Source organism: Camelina sativa, chromosome 14 (genome assembly GCF_000633955.1).
Source record: "Camelina sativa cultivar DH55 chromosome 14, Cs, whole genome shotgun sequence".
In the NCBI taxonomy this organism is placed as follows: domain Eukaryota; kingdom Viridiplantae; phylum Streptophyta; class Magnoliopsida; order Brassicales; family Brassicaceae; genus Camelina; species Camelina sativa.
Genome location: NC_025698.1, coordinates 7,654,100 through 7,675,853, shown reverse-complemented (window position 1 = coordinate 7,675,853; position 21,754 = coordinate 7,654,100). Strand labels below are relative to the sequence as shown.

Genomic DNA, 21,754 nt, shown 5'->3' with positions numbered 1-21,754 from the left:
AGTTTGATAATTACTAAACACAAATTAAAAAATTATACTCATCTCCAATGTCATCTTCTTACACTTTTTTTTTTTTTTTTAGCAAACACATTGAACACTACATATGTGTTGCAGCAAAGACTAAGTCTTACATAGGCAGTTCAAGAATCATCTTTTACGTTGATTTCCATGAGTTGATCCTCCTCTTTGTCTTCGATTATTTCGGAGTGGACATCTAAATCTTCGGGTGATGAACGGATCCTCTCTAGCTCGATTGAAACGTCTCTCATGTTTGGCCGCTTCTTCCCTTTCCGGTTAAGACATTTTCGGGCGAGTTTTGCTACCGCCATTATTTGCTCCAGCTTGCTTTCGTCTTTCATCCTAATATCAATTATGTCAACAGCTCTGTTCTCTTTCATTGCCTCTAGGAAATCAGTTGCCAAACCTCTGCCTTCCTCAGACCGGACACGTGACATTGGTTTTTCTCCAGTTATGAGCTCCACCAACACAACCCCAAAACTATAAACATCGCTTTTGTGAGTGTATTGGCTCGACATGAAGTACTCTGGATCCATGTACCCGAACGTTCCCGCAACTAATGTTGTCAAGTGAGTTTGATCAATAGTTATGGATCTTGAAGTTCCGAAATCAGACACCTTTGCTCTGTATTTCTCATCCAGTAGTATATTGGTCGTCTTGATATCTCTGTGGAATATTGGAAACGATGCAGCTGAGTGCATGTATGTAAGAGCTCCTGCCGTCTCTATGGCTATGCGAAGACGTACTTCCCAAGTCATCGTGTAATCATCAAATTCATCATGAAGCCGTTTGTACAAGTCTCCATTGGGGATATATTCGTATACTAAGATTGGAACTTCCGTCTCCAAGCAACATCCCAAGAGTTTCACTATGTTGCGGTGATTCATTTGTGAGAGAAGAACGACCTCATTGATAAACTCTTCCAATTTGTCTTCATCAACAAGTTTTGATCTTTTAACCGCAACAATCCTCCCATCTACTAGCATTCCCTTGTACACGGTGCCTTGACCGCCTTGCCCAAGCACTCTGTTCACACTAAAGTTATCAGTGGCTTTTTTCAACTCTTTTGAACTGAACACCTTTGACATCTCTACATTTCCATCCTTTGTAGTAGTTATTTGTTGATTCAACAGCAAGCCTCCATTTCGTTTGAAGAACTTTTTGCTTTGGATGATCCTTCTTCGCTTCTTAGCGAATTTAAACAGCCAGAATAACCCAACAAATAAAAATAATCCCGACAAACCTATAACAATGCCTGTAGCAACCAAAAAATAACATAAGGTACACTATCCTCTACTCTATTATTAGTCTGGTAGTTTAAAGTGCCACTCACCTTGAACCACCGGGGGATTGGCAGGCTTGGTTATCTTGGGCTTAGGCTTGCACATGGACATCGGTCCAGGCATGTTAACACAAACAGCATCTTCCCCACAGGTATTTCCTTCGCATGAATCAGTATCTACACAATATTGAATCATAATTACGTACTGATGATCTAATGAGGAAACGAAAGAAGAAAACAACAACCACTTACCTTTGCAGCCACCTCGAAGGTATGGGTTCCCTGCGTAACCATAGTCGCAATAGCAATTCCTATAACTCATCCCGGAGAAGTAATTATACTCGCAACTGCAATTATCATCCGAGGAGCCAGAGCCTTTGCGGCTCATATTTGCGCAACCCAAGAGGCTCCTAAAACGAGAGTCCGAAGTTACAAAGTACCATCCTAACTCTACCACCACGTTTCCATTGCTATGAAACTGTTCTGGCTCCGTAACATTCGACGGTGAATACCTCTTGTTCGTCAAGAACGCAACTTTGCACCTCTCTTCTTCTCCACTGGAGTTTTTTTCTATAATGACGGTTATAACCTGAGGACGTTCAACCGGTAGCCTCGCCTGGCAGCATTTGTAACCAGTACAGACCGAGTTTGTTACTTGTTCACCACTCTTACTGTTTTCGCAGCTCGATTCACAACCTAATATCTCTGATTCTATATCCGTCATCAACGCCTTTGTACCGCAACCAACCGCCACTAGACGGTTCTCGTCGGTTAGGAAATATGGGCTGCCCTTTCCTGTGACATTCAAACCCTGGAGCGAGTTTTGGGGTCTTTGACTAGTATTACTAGAACAACCCAAAGATGTAACAGGGACTCTGATTTGAATTAGTCCGTAAGGTTCGTCGCTGTCTGGGAGAGAGATGTTCACCACTTCACGGTTGATCATAGAGAGGAAAGGAACAGTTTTGTTAGAGTCGGAAGTGGTTGGGTTGCAGATAACCTCGTACCAGCCGTTGACATAACAATTCTTCTCGCCGATTCCGAATGGGAACGGGATCGAGATGCCTCCACAGGTTCTGTTACAAGACGTTGAAGAATTGTTAGTTGGAGGTGGAGGTGTTGCTGCTGATGAGTCATTAATGAGCAGAGTAAAGACAGACGCTAGAATACATTGGAAGATTCTAGTATTTGTCTTCATACTTCCGTTCTTTTTTTTTTCTCTTGATCTGATTAATTCGCTCGTTGAAGAAAAAAGTTAAGTACTTGCCTGATCTGATGAAAAGGTCAAGAGAGGTTTAGAAAGAAACGTGAAGCATGTTACAAAGCATTAAAATACTACTACATTATTAAAAGTTGGCTCTACGCCTGAGGATTTCTATTTTATAATAATGAATATTGGAGAAATTGAGAAACTTAGACAGCAGAATTTGGAAGAAAAATCACCAAGAAGAGCAACCTCACTTTACACTGTGTTTGTCATTTGTCTTAAATTTCAAAGCATAGCACTCTGTTCATCGCCAAAAACTTAACCTCTGGTGTAAATTTTAACCTAACTTGACTTGTTTTTTCTTTTTCTTTTCAGTCATCAATATACATGCAAATTTAATGTCATATTTAACTATAAAGTCTATATATACTTTAAATTCGCATATATCTAATATACATGCAATTTAATGTCATATATTTGACTTTGAAATTTGCATAGATCTATATTTTTTTTTCTTTTTGTTCATATTTAATGTCAAAGCTATAAAATTAGGTTAAAACTTTCTTTTCAGTCATCAATATACATGCAAATACGTCATACCACCACCACCACCACCACAAATCCACACTTAAGCTTGAAAGTATGTATAGACTTTGAAATTCGCATATATCTACTTCGTGGCTATGATTGTTGTCAACGTGATCCTATTGATTTGCTCGTCAATATGTTCGTCTAAGTTTCTAACTTTAGGGATACATTTAACATAAAGTGTGGGAATGTCGTGTGCTCGCCCTTAAAAACATCCTCTGTTGATTTCCATGGTTTGGTCCTCTCCATCATCATTTTAACATGGACCTCTAAATCTTCAGGTGATGAAGAACGAATCCTCTCAAGCTCAAATGAAACCTCTCTCATGTTTGGCCGCTTCGTCCCTTTCCGGCTAAGACATTTTCGGGCGAGTTTTGCTACCGCCATTATTTGATCCAGCTTGCTTTCGTCTTTGATCCTAATATCAATTATGTGAACAGCTCTGTTCTCTTTCATTGCCTCTAGGAAATCAGTTGCCAAACCTCTGCCTTCTTCAGACCGGACACGTGACATCGGTTTTTCTCCTGTTATGAGCTCCACCAACACAACCCCAAAACTATAAACATCGCTTTTGTGAGTGTATTGGCTCGACATGAAGTACTCTGGATCCATGTAACCAAAAGTTCCCGCAACTAATGTTGTCAAGTGAGTTTGATCAATAGTTATGGATCTTGAAGTTCCGAAATCTGAAACCTTTGCTCTGTATTTCTCATCCAGTAGTATATTAGTAGTCTTGATATCTCTGTGGAATATTGGGAAAGATGCAGCTGAGTGCATGTATGTAAGAGCTCCTGCCGTCTCTATGGCTATGCGAAGCCGTACTTCCCAAGTCATCGTGTAATCATCAGACTCATCATGAAGCCGTTTGTACAAATCTCCATTAGGAATATATTCGTACACTAAGATTGGAACTTCCGTCTCCAAGCAACATCCTAATAGTTTCACTATATTGCGGTGATTCGATTGTGAGAGAAGAACGACCTCATTGATAAACTCTTCCAATTTGTCTTCATCAACAAGTTTTGATCTTTTAACCGCAACAATCCTCCCGTCTACTAGCATTCCCTTGTACACAGTGCCTTGACCACCTTGCCCAAGCACTCTGTTCACACTAAAGTTATCAGTGGCTCTTTTCAACTCTTTTGAACTGAATACCTTTGACATCTCTACATTTCCATCCTTCGTAGTAGTTATTTGTTGATTCAACAGCAAGCCTCCATTTTGTTTGAAGAACTTTTTGCTTTGGATGATCCTTCTTCGCTTCTTAACGACCTTAAACAGCCAGAATAACCCGACAAAAAACAATAATCCAGATAAACCTATAGCAATGCCTGCACCAGCCAATGTAAAAAAAGATAAGGTATATTATCCTCTACTCTTAGCTTATAATTTGGTAGTTAAAAGATGCCACTCACCTTGAATCATGGTGAATTTAGCATGCTTGTTTATATTGGGCTTAGGCTTGCACGTGTATGACGATCCAGGCATATTAACACAATAAGTCCCTTCACCACATCTATGCTGCCCTTCGCATAAATCAGTTTCTACACAATTTTGAATCATAATTATTGATGATATAATCCATTTTTGAACTAACAAAAGAAGAAAAGGATCACTTACTTACCTATGCAGCCACCTCGAAGGTATGGGTTCCCTGCGTAGCCAGAGTTGCAATAGCAATTCCTATAACTCGTCCCGGATAAGTAATCATACTCGCAACTGCAACTTTCTGGGAAGTAATCACCATCGCTGGTCAAATTTACGCAGCCCAAGGGGCTCCTAAAGCGAGAGTCCGAAGTGACAAAGTACCATCCTAACTCTACCACCTCGTATCCATCGCTATGAAACTGTTCTGCCTCTGTAACATTCGACGGCGAATACCTTTTGTTCGTCAAGAATGCAACCTTGCAACTTCCTTCTCCTCCGCCAGAGTTTTCTATATTGACGCTTATAACCTGAGGACGCCCCACCGGTATCCTTGCTTGGCAGCATCTGTAACCGTTACATATCGAGTTTGTTACTTGTTCACCACTCTTGCTCTTTTCGCAGCTCGATTCACAACCCAAGATCTCTGATTCAATATCCGTCATCAAAGCCTTTGTACCGCAACCAACCGCCACAAGGCGGTTCTCGTCGGTGAGGAAATATGGGCTGCCCTTGCCTGTGAGATTCAGACCCGGGAGAGAGTTTTGGGGTCTTTGACTAGTATTATTACTTGAACAACCCAACGAAGTCACATGAGTTTTGATGTAAACTAATCCATGTTGGTCATATATTTCTGGAAGAGAGATGTCCACCACTTCTCTGTTAATCCTAGTGAGGAAGGGAACAGTTGTGCGGGATCCGAGGGTGGTGCTGTTGCAGACAACCTTGTACCAGCTGTTGAGATAACAATCCTTCCCGATCCCAAAAGGGAATGGAATCGAGATTCCTCCACATGTTCTAATACAAGGATTTGAAGAATTACTATTTGGAGGTGTTGCTGCTGATGAGCCATTGATGAGAAGAGTAAGGACATATGCTACTACTGTACATTGGAAGTTGTAAGTCTTTCTCTTCATAGTTCTGTTTTCTTTAACTTGATCTGATCAGTCTTTTCTTTCTAGAAAAAAAATGTTTTAAAGTACTTTCGCTGATCTGTTGAAAAGGTCAATAGAAGTTAAGATAGAAGCGTGAAGCAAGTTACAAAACATTAAAATACTATTACAAAATTCAACTCTACGCTTGACGGATTCTGTTTTAAATTAATGAATGAGAACATTGGATTATAAAATTCAATTTTCTTGCAGACCATATGAAAACTCCAGAATTTGGAAAATAAAAATAAAAAACTCAAAGAAGAGCAATTTCACCCACAAAAGCTCTGTTTTGAGAACAGAGTAATGTATATTGACCATGAAGACCTAGTTGGCTAAAATTGTGAGGCTGTAAATCTAGGTACATCTTAGGTCAATCTGATGGATGCTAATGTTGCAAACAAGGTCTGAATCCGAGGCAGAATTGGAGCATTCCTGCTGTATGTAAAGTCACTTATCGCAGCTATGTATATCGATTTCTTTGTAGGAACCAGATTTTATTTTGGTTTTGGTGTGAGTTAGTATTGGGGGAATCTTGGGATTGGCTTTAATTATGCCAACTAGTTCTGGAAAAATTTCATAGATAGATATAAATTTTTGGAGTTCTAGATGAAATGACTTTATAAAATGTTTTAGCTGAATCCTACATTATTTAGTGGTAAGCTATTTTGTTAAATGTTCTCATAACAGTCTCATTATGGTGATTGTTTGATTTGGCAGGTACTAGCTTTATTAATAGACAAGTAATAAGTAACAGTAACGATAAGCACCAAGCCCGTCTAGCTCAGTTGGTAGAGCGCAAGGCTCTTAACCTTGTGGTCGTGGGTTCGAGCCCCACGGTGGGCGAAATTTTTTATAATCTATATTACTAACCAAAATAATCCACGTTTCCCGAAACTCCATGGTAATTGGTAAAGATGATTGGTGTGTCCTAATTAACCAGTGCAACAACTAGAACTACAAATACAATGGATGAGACTACTATTCTAGATTCTAGTCATAGTCTCCAATCTCATAAACGTTCTACTCAAAAGCGATTACTTTCGTTGATAAATGGACGTGGTCCTTTGCTAAAATAATAAAGTCCGGTTACGTTCGTGCATTCATTTCCCACCTATGTATTGGATTCTAAAGACAACTAGTGTCTAAAGGGACGTCAACTCTAAAATTCAAAGCAAAACCTTAATATTAATGGCAAGTATTAAAGCAGGGTACTGACAATACTATTGAAGACACTCAACTAGTTCACATTATCACATAGTATCACAGCGTTTGCTGCAAACCGGTTTGAAAAAAAAAATGATATCACTCCTCAATAGATCATTCTCCAAACCGGATAAATCAACATAACTAGGCAAATCGAATCACACCAAAATGTCAAATGATACGGTTGGAATACTAGTGGTCTCTCATGCTCATAAAATGTTTCGACGATATGAAGATGTGGTGGTGATGTTGGATGAAGAATCAGTAAGAATGTTCCAAGGATCCCCTATGTTGATGATCTCCATGGCGTCATCATCTTCCTCGTTATGAAGTTGGACTTGTGAATTTCGAATCCTCTCCAATTCCGTTGAGACTTCTCTCATATTTGGCCGTTTATTCTCATTCAAGTTAAGACACCTCCTCGCGAGCTTTGCCACCGCAGTGACTTGTTCCATGTTGCTGTTATCTTTGATTCGAGCATCAATAATGCTGGAAAGCTTGGAATCTTTCATTGCAAGAATGAAATAAGTTGCCAAAGTTTTGTTTTCGTCAGACCTCAAAAAAGAAATTGGTTTCTCCCCTGTGATGAGCTCCACAAGCACAACTCCGAAGCTATAAACATCGATCTTGTCTGTAAATTGGCTTGATTGAAAATACTCCGGATCTACATAACCTACTGTACCTGCAACTAGAGTTGTGAGATGCGTATGGTCTATGGTTACCGATCTTGAAGTTCCAAAGTCAGACACTTTGGCACGATATTTCTCGTCCAACATTATGTTTGTGGATTTGATGTCTCTGTGATAAATTGGAAATGATGCCGCTGAGTGGAGGTAGGAAAGGGCTCCCGCAATATCTACAGCAATACGTAGACGCATTTACCAAGTGGCCATTGTGTAATCATCAGACTCATCTTCGTGATGGAGATGCTCGAAAAGGTTTCCATTGGGAATGAACTCGTACACCAAAATAGGAACGTCTGTTTCAAGGCAGCATTCCAAAAGTTTCACGATGTTTCTATGGTTGATCTGTGAAAGAATCACAACCTCATTAATGAACTCTTCCAGCTTGTCTTCATCCACAACTTTGGATTTTTTAACAGCTACTATTCTACCATCAACGAGCATTCCCTTGTATACGGTTCCTTGACCGTCCTGACCAAGCACACGGTTTACACTGAATTTTTCTGTGGCTTTCTCCAATTCTTTCGAGCTGAACACTCTTGTCCTCTCAACGTTTCCTTCGTTGGAAAACAATTGTTGTTGCAACAATAGTCCTCCATTACGCTTAAAGAACTTCTTCTTCCGCTTTATCTCCCTTTGCTTTCTGATAAACTTATACAACCACCATGCTTCAATGGCTGAAACCAACAAGCCAAAGCCGAGACTAATACCTAGACATCTCAAAAGAAACACATTAATAGCCAAATCCTTTTCCTTGGGTTTTCTATAAATGATGACATATTGCATTAGCCGGTAGCTTACCAAGAATAATGGCTAGTGTTTTTGATGTACATCTAAAGTTTCCTGGGATATTCTCACAGTCGTACCCTTCCCCACAACGGCTGCGCCCTTCAGTTTTGGCTTCTTCACACTCATCAATATCTACATAGACGAAAAATGCATCAATGATTCATGGAGCTTGCAGAAACTAATGCAAAGTGAATAAGTGATACCAGATAATATTAACTTACCTATACATCCACTCGAGAGATATGGATTGCCTCTGTAACCACTGTTACATATGCAACTTCTATAGCTTCGCTCTAAATACGTGCCATAACTACAAATGCAACTTTTATAGTTACTGGAACTCCAACCGCTTCTACTCTCGATAATTGGATAGCAAACACCAGTATCAACGGACATATTGTGTACCGTATCGATGAACCAACCTAACTCCACCGTTGCATACCCCTTGTCATAAAACAACTCTGGCTCGGTTACATTTGAAGGAGAATATGCCTCGTCTGTCAAGAAACCAACTCTACATCCAACTGATTTCGTTGTGTTACCATCAAGGCTCTCAATCTTGATTCCAATCTGTTGCAGACGGTCAGAGGGTATCTTCGCTTGGCAACATCTGTAGCCGTCGCAGCTTGTGTTCTGTCCTGTCTGGCCAGACCCCACGTCACAGGTAGACTCGCATCCTCCAATATGTGGCTTAACATCCGTCATCAAGGCCTTGTTGTTACAACCAACTGCTACTAGAGTATTGCGACCGGTGATGAAGAATGGGCTTCCGGTCACGTTCAAAGTCATGTTGACTTCTTCCATATTGGAACAACCTAATGAAGTTATCGAATTCTTGATTCGGATTAGTCCAAAGGAATCGCCTGAGAACTCGTCCGGAAGAGAGATATTCACCAGTTGTCTGTTGATACGTTTAAGAATGGGCAGAGGGTTTCGTGAGGTTCCGTTACAGAGAACTTCATACCAGTCGTCTTTGTTGAGATAGCAATCTTTACCAATTCCAAAGGGATAAGGAATTGTTATTCCCCCGCAATGGCTTTGACAAGAACTCAGGATTGTAAGATCTTGAGCCGTTGCTGTATTCGAACCATGGATCAGCAGAATCAGAAGCGAGATCAGGCTAGATATCGAAACTCTCTTTCTGCTCATTATGCTCTGTTTTTTTTTTTGTTTCTTTCTTTGTAGAGAGTACTAAAAAAGATGCTAATGTTAATGGAAAACATGTGTTTTATATATATTATTAATAACTAACCGAAGAACTTTCCTGGTTGTTGCCTATTTGGACCTCTGTACCTACCTGCAAATGGCTGAAACTTCAAACAAGATTACGTGGACGGACTATCCTGCTTCATAATTTTTATGATTCCAAAAAAGTCTACATGCGTGGACTAACAAGATTAAATGCGTGGTCTTTGTCTTAATCTTTTTATTAGTAGTATTGATAAGTCTAGTCTTACCTAATTGATGGGACAAGAAGCACAAAAAAAATTATTAATTGAAAATGAACAGTTTACGCGGATAAGTAAAGTCTGAACTTTTTACAAAGGGTAGAACTGATTAGAGTAATCAGGTAAATCCATCTTAATTTCACTTCTCGTGCGTTCACGCTAGTTTCAAATCATCTACTTAAAAGATATAAAAATACTACTTTGTTAATACAAACACTCACAGTTTACACGGACTGACACTCTACTTCATCTCTATGTTCTTTCTCCACCATGCCAACACTTGCCCCTGGAGGACAAGCTCGAACAAGCATAAATGCACAAATCCAAATGAGTTTCTCCAACATTTGCTTTTGAAAAGCTTCCTTGTCAAGTACGGTACCTAACCTCAGAAACACCAAAAACAAAGAACGCATTTAGTTCTAAAATTTGACCTGGCAGCTATTAGTATTAGCGTTATTTATAGATCAACTAACTAGCAACAATCAAACTAAGCACAAATCCCGTCTAGAGTTCAAAGCTCTGCTTCAATGCTTGACATTAATGTTCTCTGAAAACTGGTGATTTTGCTTCTAAATTTAGAGTTGACGTCCCACTAGTTGTGTTGGAATCCAAGATTTATGTGGGAATGCACGAACGTAAAAGGACTATAGTATTTTAGCAAGAACCACAAACATTTATTAACGAAAGTAATTGCTCTCTTGACTAGAACGTATTATTGTTGCAACGAAAGTAATCGTATTGTTGCACCTGATAATACGATTGAAGACCAAAGCAATAAGATGTTGCCACAAATAGTTGTTGATAAATGTTTCTGTTTCAACATAGCTGAACTCCACTAGGTTATCACAACGTTTGCCACAAACCGAACCAAAAAAAAAAAAAAAATGTTGTTATTCAGTATAAAATTCTCCAAATCGGATAAAACAACATAACACAAACAAATTGAATCACACCAAAATTTTGAATGTTAGGGTTCGAACAGTAGTGGTCTCCGACGGTCACAATATTTCGACGATATGAAGATGTGGTGGTGATGTTGTATGAAGGAATCAGTAAGAACGTTCCATGGACCTCCCATGGCGTCATCATCTTCCTCGTTATGAAGTTGGACTTGTGAATACCGAATCCTCCCCGATTCCGTTGAGACTTCTCTCATATTTGTCCGTTTTTTCCCTACTCAAGTTCAGACACCTCGTCGCCATGTTTGCCACCGCAGTTTTCTGTGGCTTTCTCCAATTCTTTCGAGATGGACACTCTTGTCTTCTTAACGTTGCCTTCGTTCGACATAAAGTTTTCTTGCAACAATAGTCCTCCATTAAGCTCAAGGAACTTCTTCCGCTTCATCTCCCTTTGCTTTCTGATAAACTTATACAAGCACCATGCTCCAATGGCTATAACCAACAAGCCAAAGCCTAGACTAATACCTACACATCTCAAAAGAAACACATTAAACGCCAAATCATTTTTCTTGGGTTTTCTATAAATGATGACATATTGCATAGTCGGTAGCTTACCAAGAATGATGGCTAGTGTTTTGCCTTTTTTGCGACAAGTTAAGTTTCCCCGGATATTCTCACAGTCATACCCTTTCCCACATGGGTTGCGCCCTTCAGCTTTGGCCTCTTCACACTCATCAATATCTACATAGAAGAAAATTGCATCAATGATTCATGGAGCTTGCAGAAACTAATGCAAAGTGATACCAGATCATATTAATTTACCTATACATCCACTCGAGAGATATGGGTTGCCTCTGTAACCACCGTTACACATGTAGTTTCTATAGCTTCGCTCTAAATACTTACCATATCTACAAATGCAACTTTCATAGTTACTGTAACCCCAACCACTTGTACCCTCGATAATGGAATAACAACCAGTATCAACGGACATATTGCGTAATCTATATATGAACCAACCTAACTCCACCGTCGCAAATCCCTTGTCGTAAAACAACTCTGGTTCGGTTATATTTGAAGGAGAATATGCCTCGTCTGTCAAGAAAGCAACTCTGCATCCAGCTGGTTTCGTTGTGTTACCACCAAGGCTCTCTATCTTGATGCCAATCTGTTGCAGACGGTCAGAGGGTATCTTCGCTTGGCAACATCTGTAGCCGTCGCAGCTTATGTTCTGTCCTCTCTGGCCAGACCCCACGTCACAGGTAGATTCACATCCTCCAATATGTGACTTAACATCCGTCATCAAGACCTTGTTGTTACAACCAACTGCTACTAGAGTATTACGGCCGGTGAGGAAGAATGGTCTTCCAGTCACATTCAAAGCCAAGCTGAGTTCTTCCATACTGGAACAACCTAATGAAGTTACCGGGTTCTTGATTCGGATTAGCCCAAAGGAATTGCTTGACTCCTCGTCCGGGAGAGAGATATCTACCAGCTCTCTGTTGATACTATTAAGAATGGGCACAGGTTTTCCTGAGATTTGATTATAGATAACTTCATACCACTCGTTGTTGTTGAGATAGCAACCTTTACCAATTCCAAAGGGATAAGGAATTGCTATTCCCCCGCAATGGCTTTGACAAGAACTCAAGATTGTGAGATCTTGAGCCGTTGCTGCAATGAAACAGATCAGCAGAACCAGAAGAGAGAGCAGGTTAGATATGGAAAAGCTCTTTCTGCTTATTATGCTCTGTTTTTTTCTTTCTTTGTAGAATACTGAGTTAATGTTATAAGATGCTAAAGCTAATATATAATCATGTTTTATATGGTAAGTAACTAACCGAAGAAACCTTCACGGTTGCCTATTTGGACCACCTTGCCTGTAACGGTTGAAACTTCAAACAACATTTGCGTGGACTATCCTGTTTCTTAATTTGTATAATTCCAAAAAGTCCATACAGGTCTCTGTCTTAGTTTGTTTATTCTTGAATGGTATAGTCTTCCCTAAATGATGAGACAAGAAGCAGGAAAAAAATTGATTAACTGAAAATGAACAGTTTGTGCAGATAAGTAAGTTCTGGAATGTTAACAAAGGGTAGAACTGATTATCATTAGCCGGCAAATCCATCTTATTTTCACTTCTCATGCGTGTACACAGTTCACACTAGTTTCAAATCATCTACTTGAAAAGATATAAATATACTACTCAGTTAATACAGACACTCACAGTTTACACGGACTGACACTCTATATCACTTTAAGCTCTTTAAGCCACTCAGTATGGAGGGGACAGGGATCCAGTTTCCCTTGTGCAACCGCCTTCTCTGAGAGCAAATAAAACCAACCATTCCTCCATTTAAACTGCAGTATCAGAAAACTAGATGAGACACAAGATACTGGTGTACAAGCAGTTAACAAGAGAGATCATGATGAATATGTACCTCTTTAACAGCAGTCGGGAAATGAGAAACAGCTCGCGAGTAAGCACATAGTCTCTCCACCATATTCTCTTCAAAGGTTAGTCCTTTTTCTGCTGCAGCAGCTGCTGCAAGTTCTTGGATGAGTCTCGACACCTAAACGTATAAATAATTAGAACTAAAGAATGGAATGGAATTTTGAATGCTAAAACGAAACTAAGGAATGTAATTTCTCTACTTCATCTCTATGTTCTTTCTCCACCATGCCAACACTTGCACCTGGATGACGAGCTCCAACAAGCATAAATGCACAAATCCAAATGAGTTTCTCCAACATTTGCTTCTGAAAAGCTTCCTTGTCAAGTACCTAACCACAGAAACACCAAAAATGTAACACATTTAGTTTACTCATGCTGTTTCTGCTTTATCAATATAGAAGAAATGATGTGCTTCTTGTATAACCTTGCAAGAGAGGCCACCAGATTCCAATCTTGCAGCTACCTCTGAAGCCCATTTCCCATAAGCAGCAGTTAAACCTTCTGGATTAGTGTCAGTCTTCCCATCCACTGGAGGCTCGCCGAGCTTTGACACAGCAAAATAGGCCAACACTTGGTCTGTATCACCCAAACCTTTGCTCTCAAACCACGGCTCCATCATTCCATTTTGGAAGAAGACCAAATCTGATTAATTTACACACAAACATTTTTAGTATACCAAGTCATAAACTTATCACATCTAATCAAATTTGATAATGTGATCATTGATCGTTCCAAATCAGGATAAAATGTGGAACTGGGCTCTGCCACAATCGAACCCCCTAAAACATCTAACAATTTTAGTTCAGTAAACGATTCTTAGTGCGTACGAAAGTTTCTACCTTTCCATCTAGACTGGGGAGTAGCTTCAAGAACAGCATCGAGATCATCATTCCTAGTACAAACCAAAATGGGTCCTTCAAAATCAACCGGAACTGCTTCTTCTCTCTTCACCAACAAATCCTCGCCATTACCCATTTCCTGCAACGCTCTCCCGACTCTTCCGCCACCCACAATCACGGCTGGAGCCAGCTTTGTAGCGGTTGCAGCAGAGGCAGCCATAGCCAATGGGACGGCGAATCTCGCACTCGGAACAGAGGGTTTAAGAGATTCAGAGGGTCGGAAGAGAGAGAAACGAGCTGAAGCGGAGCAGGAACAAGCAAACAGAGTGCTGCTGGCTTTAGCCATTGTGACGATAATGATGGTTTGGACTAATTTGTAACAGTGATGGTCTAATAGCCACTCGAGGGTTTCAGGCTCTAGCTTATCGGTTTTGGATAAAACGGCATGACGTTGAATTTAATAAAAGTAAAACAGCAGGTTGTTGATACTGTTAAGTGTTTGAAAGTTGAAACACAGTTCCCGCTGAGCCTCAATCCAATCATCAACCTTCAGTTTCCCGACAAAGGTAAACGACAAAACTAATCAAAAATCCCACTACTACTATTTATTTAGTGACCGTTGGGTCCTTGTGAAATAGAGTAAAGGCAAGACAAAACACAGACATCTAAAAAACCTTTGTGTTAAGACAAAGAAAAGAAAAGTCCATCTGTGTCTTTGGTTTTGTGCTCGCACAATCCCCAATGGCTTATTCAAATTCAAATGCAAACATTGTGGGACTTTTATAAAACGTTACTTTCAGGTCAAACCTAACCCAACACCATTGTCAAACACCTATTTCTAGATTTATATCTTCAAAAAAACTATAAAGATATAAACTTACCTCCCAGGAAGGGAAAGAAGAAAACATGGCTGGTTCAGGGAAAGAGAATGATTTGTTAGGCGAAAATAAGGAAAACGTGGACACTTTCTCAGGTTCTGTCTCCGTTAAGAAAGGAGAGGATAAAGAGAATGTCTCGCCGGAGAAAAGCTCGACCTCTGTGGAAACTCGGAAACAAGATCGAGCTCTGAAGTCTCAATCGATGAAGGGCAATTCTGGGTTTCCCGCGGAAGTTACAAATTTCAAGTCTTTCTCAACGGGTGGTCGAACGGCTCTGAAGCAGACATCGCTGCAAGCGTGTATGCAGATGAACAGTGACGTCGATAAGGGTAGTGTTGGAATGAAAACTTGGACTAGTGTTGATTCTGAGCATTCTAGTTCGTTGAAAGTGTGGGAGTTTTCGGATTCCGAAGCTGCACCTGCTTCCTCTTGGTCTACTTTGCCCAACAGGTAAAAACACCCCCAGTTACCACAATTCTTATGTTTGTTTTTGTCCTAAACATATCTGAAGCTATATATACAATTTCTTGAACAGGACGTTGTTGTGCAAGACACTACCTTTGGATGTGGGTAGATGCACCTGTCTGATTGTAAAAGAACAATCACCAGAAGGCTTACGGGACGGATCTGTATATTCTCTTTACACACATGTAAGTAAACAGACATCTTATCTAATATGATGTTGTATGAGAACTGAGAAGCAGTGATGTCAAAACTTTATGATAACTTTCAAGTGTTGGATGAAATATTTCAGGAAGGTCGGGGGCGAAAAGACCGGAAGCTGGCAATGGCTTACCATAGGAGGCGTAACGGGAAATCTGTATTTAGGGTGGCACAGAATGCTAAGGGATTGTTGTGCAGTTCGGATGAAAGTTATGTCGGTTCTATGACGGCTAATCTCATGGGTTCCAAGTACTACATATGGGATAAGGTCCTTGCTCATCCTATAATCACTCAACTCTGGTATATTTTCTCTGATTCTGCTCAAAGGTTTGGAATCCAAGCTGAATGTTTCTGGTCTTTTGATTCCATTGCAGGGAGTTCGAGTGAGTCCTGTAGGTAAATTGGTGAAGCCGCTTCTTTCGGTTGTAATGTGAGTTGTGAGCTTTGGGAATTTGATGTATTGTGTCTTTAAACAATCACTCCCTCTTTATTTTTGGTCTGCTAATGCTAATGCCAATGTTGGTTTCTGCAGATTTACACCCACCATAGCTACTTGGACAGGGAGCTACAGAAGAATGAGAGCTATCCTACCAAAGCAGCAGCCAGTGCAGAAGAACAACAATAAGCCGGTAAAAATGCCTAGTCTTGAAACTTCTCTCCATCAATCTTGCATTCCCAAAACCAAGACTGTTAATACACATACGTTTGTATCTGTTTTTATAGGTCCAACAGGTAAGTAAACTACCACTTGATTGGATTGAGAATAAGGAAAAAGTTCAGAAGCTATGCTCAAAGATACCACATTACAACAAAGTAAGTCTCACAAGGATTCATTGATACCATCTTCCATTTCCAGAAAGCTTAAACTGATAGTTTTTTCCTCTCTTCAGATCACCAAACAGCATGAGTTAGACTACAGAGACAGAGGAAGAACAGGACTGAGAATACAAAGCTCAGTGAAGAACTTTCAGCTCACACTCACGGTGCATTTCCATAACTTCTTCTAAGCTTTTGTTCAAAACCAAATCTCTCAAGAATCCTAAAACCTTGAGTAATATTGGCTTATAGGAAAATCCAAGGCAAACAATAATTCAAATGGGAAGAGTGGACAAAGCAAAATATGTAATCGATTTCAGGTACTTGCTCGAACCTGAATGAGATAAACAAACCATACTTTTAAGCTTTAAAATTAAGGCTTCAAGAGATTTGTTGTATCTGTTTTGCAGGTATCCATCTTCTGGCTACCAAGCATTCTGCATTTGCTTGGCTTCCATTGATTCCAAGCTTTGTTGTACTGTTTAATCACTAGACGAGTTCAATCTCTGAACATCCCTCCAATGATATCATCATCTGTATTCCTTTCTATTTCTACATAATCAATATATCAATCTCTGAGTTTCACAAAACTAGCTCAGTGCCTCTAAAATCAGATTCACCCCACAAGGAAACTGTTAAAAAAGATTCAAACTTTTATTATATAGAATTGTCACAAGAATGAATAATCGATGTGTCAATGTTGATTTTCACAACCGAGATTCCAAAAAAAACTAAAAAAACAAAACTTATCAAATCCTTTCTTTCTTAGAGTCTTATCAAAAGAACACTTCTTTTTAGCAACCATCTAACTCACTGTAGAAATCAGGCGTAAGGAACGAATCTAAACCACCGAAGATCACGTCATCTTCCTCCGTCGTTAACTTGCCGGAGTTTTGACACCCGAAATACGTCTGTATATCTTCCGGGAAGCTCCGGCGAGGCGGAACAATCTCCGGAGGCGTCGATGGTCCGATCACCTCTTCTGCATTCAAAGGTGACGACTTTAAGAGCTTTGTTTTCCGATCATCGTTGTCCTCTGACGAAGATTGGCTCTGTGATAACTCCGACTCGTGGTTTGTTGGGTTTATAAACGGGCTGAGATCAGACTGCGGGATCTCCTCCAGGGGTTGATTCGCGGCGTCGGTAAGGTTCTCCGGCGCCGGGAGTTTCAGATAACGGCTGATATCGAAGTTAGTAACGGCGTTAAGTCCACGGTACTCGATTGCTGCTATATCATACGCTATGGCCGCTTCTTCTTGTGTAGCTACGCCAAATACATCAAAAGGGTGCAAATTGTCACAAACAAAACATTGAGTAGTTAAAGATAATTTTATGTATTTATTAATAATTACGTTTTACCCCCAAACTATTATGTATTAACATATTCAATTATCACATTATACACTATAATTTTATTTTTATTTTAAATGTACTTTTTCCCCCGGTGATATAGGACAATATGGAAACACGTAATAAATAGAATTAAATTGGCCAGTAAAATTGGATGAGCAACTTATAATTTAAACCAATAAATATTTTATGTATAACATAAGAAAAATATAAAACTAAATAATAAATAAATTGAAGGCTTGACTAAGTGGTTGGGTTTGGTGATCTATTTCCCAACCAACACAAGATCTGATTACGTGCATATCAACTCCTATTAAAAGACTTGTAAGTGAAAAAGTTTTGTTATTACATATTATGAAGACAGAATCCCACATAGCATATCTAGAGTTTTTTTTTGTTATATATAATTAATATATACACAACTAGTCAACTACTACCATCCAATTTATCAACAAACAAAAAAAGTGTTTTGTATGTATTTTTGTGATGATATTTGTCTTGAATTTTTATAATTTAGCTATGTGTTTGTGTTTAAAGGAAATAGGTTACCGTAGGTTCCAAGATATAGATATTTGTTGCCAAACACTCTTCCAATTCGAGCTTCCCATCTCCCATTATGGTGATGCCTGCAAATCCATAATAACCAATTAGCATTGGGATTTAGTATATTGAGATTGCTAATTCTCTAATAATCCTTATTTAAATATATATGTTTATTTTGGAGCATTCTAGCTTACTTTGCAACGCCTCTATATTTTGACACACCACGTGAAAACCCACTACTTTTCCTGTAAAAAAATGTAATCCAAAAATAATTTATTAATCAACTCTTAGTTTGTTAACCAAAAAAAATGAAGACAATTAGTTAATCACCAATCATTCAAAAGCAATAACTAATTTAATTATTTACCTTCTCAAAGATCCAATGTACTCTTCCTTTGACTGGCTTTCCATTTCTTCGATGTCTTCTTCATAATTACACAACTATAAATCACACACACATACACAAAAAAAAAAGGATTAAAAAAAAAGTTTAACTAGATGTAAACACTCTTCTTATTTCTTTGCTTTAGGTAAGGAAGATTGTGCAAGCAAACAAAAAGATCATGTGAAAAGTAAGTAACTATATTAATCTAAATATATAATTAAGTGTATGTAATTAATTTGGATTCCGAGAAAATTTACAGGGAAGTTCAAGATGGTGTCTCGTCCCCAATATTTCAATGCTGCTAAGTCGTAGGCACGTGCTGCTGCATCTTCTTCGTCATATGCACCTGTGCAAACCACATTAATATAAACTTTAGTTTACAAATTTTTCTTTCTTTTCATTTAAGTGTTTACAATATTATATTTACGTACATTTTTTTTTCACATATGTCAATTGTTTTATAATGTAAGCACTTTACAAAAAGCCAAATCGAATAGTACTTTTTTTAGTAATCAGATCATCTGTTTGTTTTTTTACGCATATACCTTTTTTTGTTTGAACCACCAAGTTGGCTTTATAAAGAACTGATAAAATAATGTTCTTAATTAATTTATTTATAATAAGAGTGGTAATTAGCCTCACTCACTAATAAAGTGTCTACCAATTTGAGAGTGCAATTAGAAAACGCCATATGAAAAATGACCAAAACAAACTCACCTAAATATACTGCACGTGATGGAGTCAGCCAATATTCCGGTCAGCATCGTCAGAGAAAAAAAAAACATATTAACAACAAAAAAGATATACAAATTAATAACAAAAAGATATGCTAATTAAATTTTCAAATCAAGAAACAGTAATGACGAACTCATTCCCCGGAGTAATCGGAGTCAAATTAAAAGATCGTAACGAATAATTCTATCTTTAATAATAATTCATAAATATGTATGTATGATGTATAGACGACTGACCTTGTCTTCCTTTTTTGGTTTGAGTCTCGTTCCAACTATTCTTATCCCACAAATGTGCTTCGTACCTTCCAGTCCATCGATGCCTATTTATAATTGGGAAAATATTTATGGTTAAAGCCTTAAATGAAAGGCAAAAAAACTGTGACGACGTTTTGAGCGTGTTTTAATTTGTTCTCATGAAAAAAACAAACCTGGTGACGCCTCTATGGACGGAGCTGCGTTGGGGAGGAGCTTCTCGTGGTTGCGATCGGCGTTTACGTTTAGCTTTAATGACTACTGGCCCTGCTGACTCATCGATCTCAACGGAAGTCTTCTTGCTCTTCTGTGTGATCTCTTCCATTACCGGAGATACTTCGACGGCGATGTACATAAAAAAGAAGAGAAAACAAGAAAGATGAGAGAAACTGATGATGAATCGGTGTGTTTTTTTTTTTTTTTTTGTTAATAAGGAGACTGACTAATGAGACTATAAAGAGAAATGGTTGAGCATTTAAATTAAAAAATTTGCGATTTTTTTTTTAATTGTTAAGCTTTAAAAAGATTTCCGTAGTTGCGGCCCTCTTTGTACTTGTGTAATTAGATTTCTCATTAATTAAAATTCCTAATCGCAATCAAACCATTTGAAACTGAATTAAAGTGATTAGCAAATTTTCTTCTTTTTTTTTTATATAAATTTGAATCAATGTTTGAATTAAGAACAAATGAGGAATTGACATGTGGAGGTTTGGATCCGCTTAGCCAAAAATCTTGGAGAAAGTGGGCAAGCAAATTCAGAACTCCATAATTTCTCTACTTCTTGGTTGATCTACTTTTTGGTCGGGCCGTGAAAGATAAATAATGCAATATGCTACTATAACAACCCTATAGTATTATTTTACACTTTTTGTTCCATAAAATTTGATCTGTCCTTCGAAATAAATGAATTAAATTGTTAAATATGCAAAATATTACATGTTATGCATATGCTAAATATGCAAAGACGTGTGTTTTCCTTGCAAGAAATAACGCAATATATGTAGCCTTAAACCTCCATATTTTAATAAATTTTAGTATATGTATATGTTTCTCATCAAAAGAGAATATGAATAGTTGTTGAACATCACTACGAACTTATTAACATTTTTATGATAAATCATGATATGTGAAATTAATAGTGTAGAATTTGATTTTTTTTTCTTAGGTGTATAATAAATAGAAGTGATTTTTACGAGTGCGTAGCTTATATAAGACAGTGTTTCTTATATTTTTGTTTTAATTGAATGACAAGTTGTAATTTAATGTGCATATTCATATACCTGCCCCTTAATTAGATGGGAGCAAATGTCAACAATTATGGTAAAATTTGTCTACAAGAGTCCAATCTAAAACGGGCCACATGATATTTTGCGTGTTAAGAAATACAATGAACTTAGCAACTTAAGAGATACGCTTGACAAAGATATGTTTACAACCTGATGAGATTCTGAATTAATACACCACACTACCTGAAGTAGTATATGAATACAAATTATGTTTTACGAATAGATAAGTCTAGTTTTCGTATCAAAATTACTATCAAATCATAAGTAAAACCTTATTCTGGAATTGTTCCACATATTTAATTAAGATCGTCCCCTACTCGACCTACTATCAAATCTACATTGATCTTACATATTCAACCAATGAACTTAAAAATATGACACTTTTTTACATTTATGTGATAATGTGATGCATTTCGTTTATATCAAGTAAACACATGTAATCAAACGATAGTACCATGCAACTCATAGAAGATAGTCGAACTTTTTAGCGCTATTGAATTTTTTTTTACATTGTTTACAAACTTGAAACCAAATTTGTGTGACGCGTGAGATATATGACTAAATGCAAGCAATGGTCACCTTTTCGGGTAAACCATCTTTTTACGGCGTTGGTCCATGTTTCAGAGTTTGCACTTGGCAGCATTTAACCATTTTATGTGAAAAGGCCGTGACATAACTGAGACCCTGTCAGCCAATAACCACACGCCATATCATCCGACAGAGTCTGGTCATGGTAGATGTCAAGTACAGTCAACACTGTGATTGGCATCGTGTACTATATAGTATTGCATAGAATATACAAATTTGTTTTTCGCAACTTGAAAATGTAGGTTTCAACAAGCACAAAATAGGAGAAC

General features: G+C 38.3%; 7 protein-coding genes, 1 non-coding gene and 1 pseudogene across 9 annotated transcripts; 2 read left to right on the top strand and 7 right to left on the bottom strand.

Annotated features, from left to right (window-relative positions):
* Positions 80–2,523, bottom strand: LOC104740300 (wall-associated receptor kinase-like 1). Its single transcript, XM_010460848.1, has 3 exons — positions 1,553–2,523; positions 1,352–1,477; positions 80–1,273 (listed from the first exon to the last, which is right to left on the bottom strand). Exons 1-3 carry the CDS (start codon positions 2,496–2,498, stop codon positions 141–143), a joined length of 2,205 nt encoding a protein of 734 aa, XP_010459150.1. The 5' UTR covers positions 2,499–2,523; the 3' UTR covers positions 80–140.
* On the bottom strand, positions 2,999–5,662 carry LOC104740298 (annotated as a pseudogene).
* On the top strand, positions 6,445–6,517 carry TRNAK-CUU. The gene has a single exon. It is a non-coding gene; the product is annotated as a tRNA-Lys (tRNA).
* On the bottom strand, positions 6,840–9,540 carry LOC104740297 (wall-associated receptor kinase-like 22). The gene is made up of 3 exons (XM_019235739.1): positions 8,571–9,540; positions 8,362–8,481; positions 6,840–8,270 (listed from the first exon to the last, which is right to left on the bottom strand). Exons 1-3 carry the CDS (start codon positions 9,496–9,498, stop codon positions 7,756–7,758), a joined length of 1,563 nt encoding a protein of 520 aa, XP_019091284.1. The 5' UTR covers positions 9,499–9,540; the 3' UTR covers positions 6,840–7,755.
* Positions 7,087–7,755, bottom strand: LOC109125231 (wall-associated receptor kinase-like 9). The gene has a single exon (XM_019235462.1). The coding sequence runs from the start codon at positions 7,753–7,755 to the stop codon at positions 7,087–7,089; it is 669 nt and encodes a 222-aa protein (XP_019091007.1).
* On the bottom strand, positions 10,599–12,629 carry LOC104740295 (wall-associated receptor kinase-like 22). Its single transcript, XM_019235742.1, has 4 exons — positions 12,538–12,629; positions 11,519–12,370; positions 11,312–11,437; positions 10,599–11,221 (listed from the first exon to the last, which is right to left on the bottom strand). The coding sequence occupies exons 1-4, from the start codon at positions 12,602–12,604 to the stop codon at positions 10,971–10,973; spliced, it is 1,296 nt and encodes a 431-aa protein (XP_019091287.1). The 5' UTR covers positions 12,605–12,629; the 3' UTR covers positions 10,599–10,970.
* LOC104740296 lies at positions 12,609–14,336 on the bottom strand. Of its 2 annotated transcripts, XM_010460847.2 has the most exons (6): positions 13,991–14,336; positions 13,576–13,793; positions 13,352–13,480; positions 13,138–13,269; positions 12,924–13,057; positions 12,609–12,700 (listed from the first exon to the last, which is right to left on the bottom strand). In XM_010460847.2, exons 1-5 carry the CDS (start codon positions 14,334–14,336, stop codon positions 12,944–12,946), a joined length of 939 nt encoding a protein of 312 aa, XP_010459149.1. In that variant the 3' UTR covers positions 12,609–12,700; positions 12,924–12,943. The 2 variants fall into 2 exon arrangements, with proteins under 2 accessions (XP_010459149.1, XP_010459148.1); XM_010460846.2 differs by lacking the exon at positions 12,609–12,700 and having other exon boundaries at positions 12,790–13,057.
* Positions 14,792–16,937, top strand: LOC104740294 (tubby-like protein 8). Its single transcript, XM_010460844.2, has 9 exons — positions 14,792–15,318; positions 15,404–15,518; positions 15,623–15,799; positions 15,906–15,961; positions 16,064–16,160; positions 16,255–16,344; positions 16,422–16,514; positions 16,600–16,667; positions 16,758–16,937. Exons 1-9 carry the CDS (start codon positions 14,897–14,899, stop codon positions 16,831–16,833), a joined length of 1,194 nt encoding a protein of 397 aa, XP_010459146.1. The 5' UTR covers positions 14,792–14,896; the 3' UTR covers positions 16,834–16,937.
* On the bottom strand, positions 16,981–20,222 carry LOC104740293 (AP2-like ethylene-responsive transcription factor At1g16060). The gene is made up of 8 exons (XM_010460843.2): positions 19,788–20,222; positions 19,597–19,679; positions 19,343–19,351; positions 18,883–18,971; positions 18,608–18,681; positions 18,435–18,485; positions 18,247–18,323; positions 16,981–17,611 (listed from the first exon to the last, which is right to left on the bottom strand). Exons 1-8 carry the CDS (start codon positions 19,964–19,966, stop codon positions 17,142–17,144), a joined length of 1,032 nt encoding a protein of 343 aa, XP_010459145.1. The 5' UTR covers positions 19,967–20,222; the 3' UTR covers positions 16,981–17,141.